We start from the raw sequence: 13,640 nt of genomic DNA on the forward strand, positions 1-13,640 counted from the left end.
GAGTGTTGCTGAGAGTAAATCTTAAATGTCCCTACCACATGGTAGTCATGTGAGGTAATAGGTGGTAACTAACCCTACCGTGGTAATTATTTTACAAAATATAAGTGTATCAAATCATCACTATGTATACCATAAACTTTCCCAATGTTGTATGTCAACTATGATTGGGATAAAGCTGGGAAAAAATATGGTGGGAGCCCAATAACTAAATGATGCATTCTTCTTGAGAAGAATGCAGTCTGTGAGTCTAATGCAAGCCATCCCACTTTCCACTTCCTATCTTAATTATTCACCGGTTACTGTTGAACAAAACTCCCATAAGAACAGACTGATAACAAAATTTACATTTGTTACTCAAAGTGTGGAGAATGGAATGTGTATTAAGTGCATTACCATATACCAAGATTTTAGAAAATAACACTCATGATCCTGATATAAAACTAAGTTTGTTTTGTTTTTTTTTTAAAGATTTTATTTATTTGACAGAGATAGCGAGAGAGGGGACACAAGCAAGGGGAGTGGGAGAGGGAGAAGCAGGCTCCCCGCAGAGCAGGGAGCCCGATACGGGGCTCGATCCCAGGACCCTGGGATCATGACCCAAGCCGAAGGCAGACGCTTAACGACTGAGCCACCCAGGTGCCCCGATATAAAACTAAGTATTAACGTTTGTGCCAAAAAACTTTGACCAGAAGAATATGTAATTTCTGTACCCTCTAGTATTAAGAATTTGAAAACAACATAATTCTATATAATTAGTCATCACTCATCAAAATTTCTGTAGTTATAATCCTGACAACTTCAGCATTCCCAAGGAAATTTATCTTCTTTGATAAGAAATATACCAGGTTTGTATGTGTAATATTGACTGTTTAATTTCTTTCTTTAATTTAAATCCGAAGGATCACTAACAGCCTAAGAAAAATAAACCTTTTTCATAAGTGGACACTTTTAGTAAGCATTCTTTTATTTTTAGGCACTTCTAATATATACCTCAAATTTTTCTCTTAAGACTTGTATAACCATCATGATGACTTTTAGTATTTACCTTGTATGTAAAAATCTATGTTATAACTATATACTAGTTTCTCAAAGGGTCACCCAAATAGTATGGCTTGTGTAAAGAGTGATGACATCCCATTGATACCTATCTAAAAAGGAGTTTGCGTGACAGTTGTCAATTCTAAAATATTAACATAATAGAAAATACCATCTAATCATTATTGGCAGTATGTTTAAAGTGCTTATTATTTAAGATACCCAGCCAAAAGAGTAACAGGAAATGTGAAACATCAGGAATAGGCAAATTTGGAGCTACCCAAGGTCAAAGTACTTCAAATCTTAAGGTAGTATGTGTTTAGGAAGGCTACTGATCCTTCAGTTTGCCTGAGAGTGCTAATGCAACTGATGTTAGGCTTTGTAGAATTTCCTATAATTTCTTGAAAGATTTAACAGCAGGGATCCATTTGCTAAATAAAAGGAAAACAGATCCCTCTGTGCGGTCTCTCGAAGAGGCTACATTTACATATGCACATCAGGTTGTTCAAAATACAAAATTATTTAGGAAGGACCTGGAGTCTAGTAAATAGATATTTTGCAAGCAACCAATTATTAATTTAAGGTTTCTTAGACTAGAGTATCTATTTATTAGAACTATCCATTTGACTAATTCCAGTGCCCATCTCCTTGCCACTGTTTTGATGAATATTGCACTTTTCTGTGTGGATTCTGTTCAAAACTCCCTCCCCTTTTACTTGCCTATCCCCGTAGAATGAAACCTCTGGCAAAGGCAACCAAGAAATAATATATTTTGGACTGTGACCACCCCCAACCTTTGGTTAGAGCACTGAAATTAACTTTGGGAAATGTCTCTTCCCCACTGTGCATGGCCTTAGTGGGACTCAAAATCAAGTTTCCTACTTTCCCACAACCAAAATGTATGCATGCCCAATAAGCACTTGAACTCTACATGTTTCCTACAGTTCTATAGGCTGTTATTCTATTTTTTTCTACTGCAATTTCTCCCTCTTGCTGACATCCATCAACACCTATGAGATTCAAGCTGAGAGTCTCTTCCAATAAAACTCCTGTAAAAACCGAGAAAAGAAAGGCTCACCTGAAGGCTGAATGCAGCATTACTGAGTCAGGAGAATAAATCAAATCTTCTGCCTCTAAAGTTTAGTGGGTATATTATTATGTAAGAGCATAGTTACTTTCCAATGTAAACTACCCCAGAACAACAACATTCTTCTCCCCTACCCAACTGACCAAGAAATTCTATTGCTCAATAGAATCCTCTACTTTTGAGTCTCTCCTATATTTAAAGTCGAGCTATGTTCCTTTTCATTACATCTTTAACCTCAGTACCACAATCCCATGTCCTTCCACTCCTAATCATACCAAGTAGGTGAGAAAAGGAGGAGTTCACTTTATCTTCAGATCCTTTCATATTCCTTCATGATGCTCAAGTGCAATGAAGGTAGGTAGGAGGGGTGAGAAGGAATTGCTGAGATGTCTTTTCCAGTGTCTATTCCTTCATGAAGCAAAAACACTCTGTCATCATCTATTTCTAGTCTCACATCCACAACGACAGTCTATTATTGCCTGGAAGAAACCCATCCTTTGCGTTCAGGGTGATATGCATCTGAGAATCATCAGAACCAGGAAAGAATAGTTTTCTCAATAAATATGTGATGACTTTACAACACAAAGGATGCTGACTCCCAGTCAGTTACTGTGGGACGTAGGACCAGAATGAGAAGTTTTTGGCCCAAAAGCCAAAGCATTTTCTGCAATGGTTTCCATGTTGTATGGAAGAACATTTTATATCATAGTAATTCAAGATGCATAAATTTTTTCAAAGCAATGCTATTTCTTATACCCTTTAAAAATTAAAATACCAGTATGTAATTTTCTTTTGGGTTTTTAATATGACTCTCTATGACTCTCTCTTCCTTAAATGGCATTCATTACCCCATTTAGGTCAACCTTGTCGGCCAACTAAGCATCTATTTTCTTCTAGAGTTCCCCCTTATGGCATGCCTCAACGAGGCTGTTTTCATAGTTCTACTTATGTATTTCTACTCTAAGAAAGCAAAGATTATTATTATTGCCTTGTGGTTGTCACTACTATAATTATTATTTATAACTATTATGCTGGAACAGTATCCGACACAAAGAAAGTACTCAGACATACATTGTATATAAGGCAGACCAGCAGATATTTTATGCCATCTTTTTCCTTCTATAAAATCAGTTTATTATAACAGATTAATGATAAGTTTAGAAAGCTAAATTGGAAAAACTTCCAACAGTTTCACTGTGCCAACTACAGCCATTAAATCATCACCTCTTCCATTATTAAAAGACTATTTTTAAATTAAATGTGCAGGGCACCTGGGTGGCTTAGTCTTTAAGCGTGTGCCTTCGGCTCAGGTCATGATCCCAGGGTCCTGGGATCGAGCCCCGCATCGGGTTCCCTGCTCCGCGGGAAGCCTGCTTCTCCCTCTCCCACTCCCCCTGCTTGTGTTCCCTCTCTCGCTGTGTCTCTCTCTGTCAAATAAATAAATAAAATCTTTAAAAAATATAAAAATAAAAAAAATAAATTAAATGTGCATTTATTGAGACTACTCTATGTTGGACATTATCCTGGGTATAGAGTGTTGAAAGACAAATACAACATAATTCCTATTCTCAATAAACTTACATTATACTGGGAGAGGATAATTAGCCAGATTACAATAACATGCAATCAATTCTATGACACAGTTATGCAAAAGGTATTATGGAACTTATAGAAGAGACACTCTCAATTATATTAATGAAGGTAAAAGCCAAACAACTGAAGTAAAGCTTGTCTAGATTAAGTAGAAAATAAATTATAAATTTAAATTATTATTTTAAAGTGTTTTTTTTTTTTTTTTTGGAGAGAGAGAGAGTGCGCATGTGCATGTGCCCACACACAAGCAGGAAGGGAGGGACAGGAGGAGGGAGAGAATCCTAAGCAGGCTTCACACCCAGCAGGGAGCCCGATGTGGGTCTCGATCTCATGACCCTGAGATCATGACCTGAGCCAAAATCAAAGCCAGACACTCAACTGACTGAGCCACCCAGGTGCACCCTTAAATTATTATTTAAATTATGCTGGACAACCCACAGAATCCCTGGGGAGGCCAGGGAACCAAAGTCAGAAACTGAGCCAAAACAAAGGATGACTAAGCTATCAGTATCAAAGCCAAAGAGGTGCCACAGAACCAAGTCAGCTGGGGCACCACTGTTGCTGCTACTCTTGGAATGGAAGCTGGAGACTGTACTACTGCTGTCAACTCATGCTGGATGCTACTCCAGCCCGAGAACATGGCTTTCAATGCTGCCACTGTCAACGATATGGGTTTTCCATTGCCCCTGCTTCTCTGTACCCCCAGGTCTTGATTCACCTCTGGTGTGAATGTCTGATTAGCCAAGATTGGGTTACATGACTATATCTTTGCTTCAAGGGAGGTTGGGAACATGAACACCTGGCCATTTTAGCTCTACAGTGAGATGCAGGCTTGTTTTCTCCTCAAGACTTCTGCAATTGGTCGTTCTCCATGAATTTATTCAGGGAAGTAGACTTCAAATGGAGTGTTGTTAAATAGACAAATGTATACATGGCAATCCGAAAAGGATCATGAAGCAAGATTAAGTCAGGGATGGCTATCCCCAAGGTGTTATGTTTTGAGAAAATAAATTGGGAGTTAGCTGGCAGTCCGGGCAGAGGTATAGCATTTACAAAGGAACAGAGATCCTGATACCTACAGAAGGCTGATTGTGGCAGGGTAAAGAGAGTGTGTATGGGGCTTGAGGTGGGAATAAAAGAGAACAGGGAGACTATGCGAATGAGACTGGTGACTGAAGCAGACACTAGATCAGAAAGGACCTATAGGCCATGCTAGGTATCTTTTACTTAATCCTCTGGGGAAAGGGAGACCAGAGACAGATAATGAAATGGCTTTCTTTCTATTTTAGAAAGAGTATCATCATAGCTGAACAAATACTATAAGAGAGGGGCTAATCTGGAGGCATGGATAGCTGTAGCTATGAATGAAGGTGAATCAAATGGGGCTCAGAAGTAAACGGCAATGATGGGATGGCTGAGGGGTCACCCTCAAGATGTGCTAAGAAATGGAGTCAGGGTTAAAATCTAAAATGCTGTGCTAACCACTGAGAATCCAAAAAATAAAATAAAAAAGATAAAGCTTCTTCTTGGGGAATTTACAGTTTGGTTTTAAGCACAACTGAAGATAAATTATATCATGGGAGTTCTTGTGATTGTATGTTTTGAAAATTAGCCTTTAAATGTTTAATACTTGTATTTAAACTAGGACCACTAAACACAATCATTCAGGAAACAATGCAGTGAGGCTTTAAAATGCCTCTGAGTTTTCTATATTCACCATAATACAGGCAAAAAGAAAACAAAACAAAAACAAAAACAAAAAAAAAGGAAAAGAAAACCCTGAAATTCAACCTAGACGGAGACATTGGGAATTAAAGACATGCTGCATCACATTGCTTTAAGTTTTGTGAGGGGATCGTAAGACAGAAGAAGGTAGTAGAGTCAGAGTGAGGGCAGCTGTAATAAATCACAGCAAACAGGTGTAGGATATAACTTTTTTATGACCCACAAGTCACAAAATTATATCATAAAATTACATATCATACTTGCTTCATCTACAGGCTTTGTTTTTCTAGAAGACAAAGGAAGACATGCAATTCCTCCTTCCTTCTCTCCTTCCCTTAAATATTTATTGAATGCCTTCTATATGTCAAATACTATGGGAGATTATAGGGTCACAAGGCAAAATCCTTGACCTCATAGAGGTTATGGTAAGGTGGGGAAGACTGACAATTTCCACACAATGGAAGAGAACATTGCATCTCTGAAACAGAGAGAAGCACAAAATCCTATAAGGAAAACAGAATCCCATAATAAGCAAATCCAACTAGCTCCTGAGATCTAAAAAAAACAGGATTGAAAAAAAGTTATTAATAGTCAATTAAGTCTCACCTAATTATTCAAGGAAAAAATATTCTAGATTAAGATATAGTATTAAATAAAAATAAGTTCTATGGTTTATCTGACAAATAATGGTTAATTACTTTATAAGGCCAATTGAAATATCTGTACTAAGTAACTGTCATGAAATACCAAAAGGATAGTTTTAACTGTTATTTCAGGTTTTGAAAAGTTGACATCTGTCATGATACCATGGGCAGTAGCAAATCATTACTATTTATGTCATATTGTGAAGCAGTGGTCATGGGATTCTCCTGAAAATTGTCTGGCAAATTTGAAAGTCATATGTGATGCCCTTACTCTCATAATCATTGAACCAAATTTGATTCAAAAGTCTAGAATATATTAATGTTGTATATACTATCATAAGCATTTACTTTTACCTTCACTTTAGAAAGAGGAGTCTGTATGTCTAATTTAGGCTATTTAGGTTATTATGTAGACCTGAATATTAAAGCACATTGGAAGTGAATAATCTCTCATTCCTTGTGATATTAAACAATAAATTGCTTTTGTTGATATTGCATGTGCATTCATTCAAATAAACAGGGCAATTTATGCAAATGTAACTGTTTTACAAAAATCTCATCATCTAAGAAATCATGTTACAGATCTCTCTGAAAGTTCAACAAGGAGCAGCATCCATGCATATTTAAATCTCCCATGACTACATGAGAGAATTATTGAGGTTTTCTTTGACAGTTTAGAGCCTAGGCTTCCATGTTCCAAACAAATTATATGGCCTTCTAATGCAGGATGGCTCTTTTCCTCAGAGATCATTGTCTTGACTTATTCTATCAGAGTGTGATAAAGGATTGCTCATCCATGTTCTTGACTATGTGCATGGTGGATACACCTCACACTCTAGTTCTATAAGTAGAACTGCTTCAGGACTTAAGTCAAAAGTAAGGTTTGGAACTAAAGTATTCTGAAAGGGTAAAACTCTTATTTATTTATTTATTTATTTATTTGAGAGAGAGAGAGAGAGAGAGAGCATGGGGAGGTGCAGAGGAAGAGGGAGAGAGAGAATCTCAAGCAGACTCCCTGCTGAGCCACAGCACTCATGCGGGGCTTGATCCCAGGACCCTGAGATCATGACCTGAGCCAAAGTTCAAGGCTTAACTAACTGAGCCACCCAGGCACCCTGGGTGAAACTCTTAAAGACATTTATAAAAGAGAAGAATCATAATCTTCAAAGTTAAACTGTTCAGAAAGAATGGAAGTAACTCCTTCAAGCCTGCTAGCAGTACATAGAAGCATCAATGAGTTTATGCTCTCTCTCACTTGCATTCTCTCCCTCCCTCTCTCTCACACACACACACACACACACACACACACACTACATACATAGGACAATGTTAATAGTTAACCTCTTTTTCTTCTTATGCTTCTTATATAATGAAAGCATATTAGCAAAAATAGCAACTTAGCTATTATATACACATGTAATTTATATTACATTATATAATTATATATAATATATAAAACTGTAGTTATAGCTAAAGGTAAATGTCATCTATCACTTGCATTATTTTCAAATTTTTAAAACTCAAACAATAATTCTACTAATGAATAAGGGACAGGCAAGGCTAGGTAGGGAGAGACAGGTAGGGGGCTACCTAATCAGGCTCACAGAAACCCAGATGTGGAGAAATGTTATAGACAAGATATTAACCAGAGAGAAGGGAACATAACAAATCCACTTTGTCTGTTCTAAATATAGGTGAGATATCTTCATAATATTTACTAATCCACCTTGTTTGTCTTAAATGTTGTAGACAAGATATTTAACAAGTTCCCTGGTCAGTTTTTTAATAAAAGACTGACCATAAAAGCCCTCAATGGCAACCCTTTTGGGACCCCTCTCACTCTAAAGAGATCCTTTTCTTTCCTTTATGTTCTCACCTTCCCTTAATAAACTTTCACTTCACTTCACCCTGTTGTCTGAGAGATTCATTCTTCGTGAGACAAGAACCCTGCAACACTAATCTATGGAGAATGGAACTGGTGTGATGCACTAATAAGAATCTGGTATTGTTGGGTGTTAGGTGATTCCCTACCTTACTTATGTTACTAACCTGATGAAGCAGGTATTCATCTCATTCTCTACCTGAGGAAACTGAGACCTAAAAAGTTAAATCATGTATCAAAAGTTTTACAGCATGAAAGTAATAGTGCCTGTTCCTCAAATCCCCATCCTCCTGACATCAGAGTGCTTGCTTATGTCGATGCCCCACCACCCCTTCTACACATTCACATGGATATGGATCTTTCTTAGAGAACCAGGTTCTACAGTCCACAGATAAGAGAAAAAGTAGACCTTTAAAATTACCCTTAAAGGGCGCCTGGGTGGCTCAGTTGGTTGGGCGACTGCCTTCGGCTCAGGTCATGATCCTGGAGTCCCTGGATCGAGTCCCGCATCGGGCTCCCTGCTCGGCAGGGAGTCTGCTTCTCCCTCTGACCCTCCCCCCTCTCATGTGCTCTCTCTCATTCTCTCTCTCTCAAATAAATAAATTAAAAAAAAAAAAGAAACATTCATCTCATCTTTAAAAAAAAAAAATTACCCTTAAAAATTCCTTAAGCATATATCTTCCAAGAAATTCTAATAAAATAATTTCTCTTTTTTTTTTTTATGTTTCTGAATTAGAATATATTGCTGTTTCTTTGACTGAATATCAGAGGAAGCAGCTGGATTATTTTAGAGATTGTGGCATATGAATATGTATCTGTCTACTAAAGTCATGCTTGGGGTAGGAAGATGCTCACATTATGAGGCCACAGAAGTGAAAACAGCTGAAGAAGCAATACAATCATGTTTCCCACCTCAAGTTTTCTCCAAGTAATCTACACACTGGTGAGTAAAAGTCCTGCCTGCCATTTAAATTGCAATATTCCTTTTTATTTCTTTAGGGGTGGAACAGGGGTGTTTGTTAAGCACATGAGTGAATTCACTTATATTAATTGCACAAATGATATGGTTTCAATGAAATTTATTACAAGTACATAATGAATATCATAATACTTATAGGAAAAGAACCAGGTATTACCTGAACCCTCAATGTTTTCTTGTGATTCTGCAACTGGCTTTTTAGTTACTCTCGTCCCCAAATTCAAAGGCTCTCCGACTGAAGAATCTCATACAAAATGGCTTCCAATGATACAATCTTTATTTCTGTGCTGGGTCATTTCAATGTATGTTTAACTAAAATTATGAGCTGGGAGTTCATACCATATTGCAAGGGCTTTTCCTTTCTGCAGTATCATTATACAGCAGACTCTGATGTATCTTAAGTTTTCACCAAGTGACACCAGGAATAAACAACCATATGAAACTCACCACTGACATGTCTATAAAATATAGACTTTTATAAAAGATCCAGAGCAAACATTTGTCTTGCTTCTGTCCTTGACTGAACAATCAACATGATTTTGACCTTATGGACACTGTAAATTTTGTAACAAAATGGGTAGTCCTCTTTGCTTTGTCCAGTACAAAGATTCAGCATTAAATTTGAGACCCACTTGGAGCAATTACGTAGAATAAGATGGTATCTCAACTGTATCTCTGAGCTTTATCTTACTATTTTACCCGTATCTTCTCTTTATTTTTTTCTATTGGCTTTTATGCTCGTATTTTACTTATTGCTCTAAATTGGCTTCTAGCATTTGGGTCAAAGCAAGAGTCAAAGAAACAAAGAAATAAAAATGCAGTTACCAAAACTGATAAGTTATTTCTTTGGAGATTCACAAAGCCAATTATTAATGACTCCTATAAATCATAGCATGCATGACACAAGCCCAGATTTAAGGTTTCTTTCCTAATCAGAAAATTTCTGGCTGAATTATACTAAGTATGTTTCCCTTAGAAACACAGTGGCTGGGACTGTAGTAGTGAATGAGACAGACATGATCTCCTCTTAGAGTCTGGGGGACAAGACAGAAAACATCAACAACAACAAATTATACTAGCATGTGACACTGCTGTGGGAGAAGACACTAAAAATACAAGGCCAAGCGAATAGACCCAAGGAAGTTTGGAGTACATTTATATAAACCTAGAAATGGCATTTAGGATGAGACCTGTCAATAATCAAGTTGTCTGGTCAAAGGTATGAAGAGTATTTCAGTCAGACAGAAAAATATAAAAATGACCCAGCTCTCAAGTGAATTATTCAAATTAGAGCTAATGATAAGGGACTGAGTTAAAATCATGGGATTTACACAAGCCCTGGCTGCTTTCTTTCAGTAGCCACATGCAGATAGACCATCTATATGCTAACACATTACATGTCTGGGTGTATCTGTGGTCTGACGGTCAAGTATTCAAAACCATGTCTTAAGGATTTATGACATTTTTCCTCATGAAAAGGACCTTCTTTGTGTGTGTTTGCCTTAATGGTCAGCTAACTATTCCAGTCAGTAACAATTTAGATTAGATGAAATTCTTACAGCCCAAACTGAGGACCTAACTTTAGCATTAAGAACTTTACAGGAATATCCAAGCATGCGTTTTTTAAATACGTGTTTACTGTATCCAATATTTCCATATGGGGAAGCCTCAATATTTATTGCCAGAATTCCTAAGTGTGAAGATTTTCTCTCATTTTTCAAAATCTGCCCAGTGGAAACCAACTGGCCAAACATTTGAACTCATTACTTCCATTTTGAGCATAAAAGAATCTACTACCAGTGTTACTTAATTGAACTGCCTTTGTCAAAATGAAGTTCAAAAGACTATTTGTCTAAATACAGTCTACTGTCTAGATAATTTATTTAACTTTGTTTTGGATAAGTCATTCAGAGTTGTCACTGTCATTTCTCTTCAAAGCAAAGAGACCCCATGACTAGGGTCTCATAATTCTAAACAATTTGCACATTTTGGAGAGGGGCAGAGAGGAAGGGCATGCACACTTAGCAGCACTGCCTCAGGTTTCTGTATGCAGACTGCAATCCACACGGTTATTCATTACACATAAGTAAGATATCAAATTTAGTGTGTAGTCTCTTGTCTCCCTTTTGGCTACTAATACTAAAGGACTTCAGTTTCACACTTTTGAAAATATTCTCTTCAAAAATGGCGAAGTCTTATAAATGAAGGCTTTACCGATTTACTTAATGGCAGTAGGGAGTGTGAGAGTAGGGGTAAGGTGATTATCTACAGTGTTGGTTTAAAGAAGATTGGAAAGAACACTACAAGCCACAGACGCAAGAAGAGGGTCATCTTGACCATTGCAATCTCTTCCTACCTGCCTCTTTGGAAATCTGCGTGAAGGATTCCACACCTTTCTCTCCGTAACTCCCTTCAGATGCAAGGGTAGACACGTAATTCCAGCCTAGGGCCTTTACAATGTCCACCATAGCTTGAGCTTGGAAGGAGTCAGGTGGGACCACACGAGAGAAGAAGTCGTAGCGCCGATCATCACTTAACTCAGGTGCTGTTGATGCATAACTGATCTGGGGGATCTGGAAAGAAAGGAAAGCACCACATGAGAGATCACACTACCAGGATGTGAGAGATTCATTTATACTTAGGATAATTCTCTCAAAATACAGGGCTTGAGCTCCAAAGAGGATGTGTGTTTTAGCAAACAACACCCTGCAACAGCAAACCATCTAAACACAACCAACTACTTTCAGACAGCACAAAAGGATGTACTTTTGTGCCTTGGCCTTTTGTTTCCTCCTCAGGGGGAATGAGGATGGCATGGGAATCACATGAGTCATGGTGGTTAGGAGAAAAGAATCTGTAAACATTCTCACAAACATTTAGAATCATATTTATTTGAGAGAGAGAGCGTGAGCAGCAGCAGGAGGGAAGGGCAGAGGGAGAGGGAAAAGCAGGCTGCCTGCTCAGCGGGGAGCCAGTCACGGGGCTTGATCCCAGGACCCCCAGGATCATGACCTGAGCTGAAGGTAGATGCCTAACAACTGAGCCACCCAGGCACCCCCATGCTTTATTTCTTAAAAACTATTAGAAACTACCACCACCACCACAACAAGAAAAACACAACTGCCTAACTGGAGTTTGTATAGAGATTGGTTTAGTTGTCACAGCTCATGAATATTGGGGATGTCATTAGGCATCTAACATTGTTTGCATACTGATCATCTGTGAGGAAATATCTAAGCAAGCTGCATGCATTTTTTCATGTATTCTTCACAAGAATATTATGAAGTAGCTAAGAAACACCCTTAGAACCTTGCCACAAGGCCTTCACTTCAGTAGTCCCTGCACTTTGGAGGGCCTTCCTCAAAATTTCCTAAGCTCCTCTTTGGGTGGTGATAGAGGGCTGGCAGTCCTGCCTACGTGGAGCCCACATGGGTGCCTGATTCCCATTTTTCCATTTATTCAATCCTCGGGTCCTCTACCCTGCACGGGATTAACCAGATGTCCCAAGGAGCTCTACAACTTACACCTGTGAGGATCATCCTAGGGCCCAAAAGCAGGCCCCTGGTTCCAGGAGGGTAGCCTAACATGCAGATTGCTCCCATTACCTGATATAGTACTTGTTTCCTAAGACTGTATGAGATTAGGCTACCTAAGATGGCCTGACATGCTGATTTTAGCTCAATCAAATTATGTATACATAAAGAGGCCCTATAAAAAGTGTTTGCTTGGGATCCCAAATACCCAAGAGGAAGCCCCAATGTAGCCATCAGTTAGGACCCTGCCTTAGATCCTAACTTCAGGGCCTCTACACTAGTTACTATTACAATGCACTGTCCCCTTGTTCTTCTAACACTAGCATGCAATAGCCTATGATTGGTACCATTAATCTGCCTGTAAGAATGAGCAACTTCACAAAATTCTGCTTGCACACTCTCCTAGGACTTACCCTTGCTTTATCATATGCATTTTTTAAGTATCTAAAGGCCAGTTTTGATCTTTGCTCAAGCCAAGCCCAACAGTCAACTCTGCTCCAAAGATGCCAAAGCTACACTCAAGTTGATTCTCTGAGCCCTGAAAAATTCTACTCAGTGTTGATCTATTCTTCTCCTTCCAGTGCAGTTTGCCTAAGTAAACCCATTTACTGTTGTTTAAAGCTGGTTACCACCTCTGTAAAGCGCATTTCTCTACCAACCTTTCTAGGTCAACATTACTCTCAAGTCAGACGACCCTGACATAGATTACCCACTATGCAGCCCATCCTTGATGCACTTTTTCTCCTTGACTACTGGGGGCACTGTCACTGATTCAAAGCCCAAAACCAGCGTGAGAAAGTCTGCTGATGAGAAGCTCCTTGCGATAGGGGTAGTGAGGTGTAGTGGAAATAAAATGGGATTTAGTATTGACAAGATCTGGAATCAAAGCCTGGTGTTTCTCTTCATGAGTGTTTACTCTGGTGAAGTTATTTTATCTCAATGAAGTATCATTAATAAAAGGTTGTTTTGAGGGATAAGAATAATTGATTATGCATTGCTTAGCATAACGCTGGGACAGACTGGTGGATTCATATATGGGGGTGACGATAATCAAAACAGAGAACCGTGTGTGTTTCCTTACTAAGTTTACCCATTCCTCATATTTGACTTCCCAAGTACTCTGTGACACGTTATCACAAACATTCCCCTTACTGTCCTAAGA

General features: G+C 38.4%; 1 protein-coding gene across 1 annotated transcript in view; it reads right to left on the reverse strand.

The window, feature by feature from the left end:
* GRM7 (glutamate metabotropic receptor 7) overlaps nt 1-13,640 on the reverse strand; it is an 886,221-nt gene that overhangs the window by 571,422 nt on the left and 301,159 nt on the right. The window contains 1 exon segment of the mRNA XM_021694901.1: nt 11,302-11,518. Within this exon segment, the coding sequence (XP_021550576.1) occupies nt 11,302-11,518 (217 nt within the window).

Source organism: Neomonachus schauinslandi, chromosome 1, assembly GCF_002201575.2.
Source record: "Neomonachus schauinslandi chromosome 1, ASM220157v2, whole genome shotgun sequence".
NCBI classification, from domain to species: domain Eukaryota; kingdom Metazoa; phylum Chordata; class Mammalia; order Carnivora; family Phocidae; genus Neomonachus; species Neomonachus schauinslandi.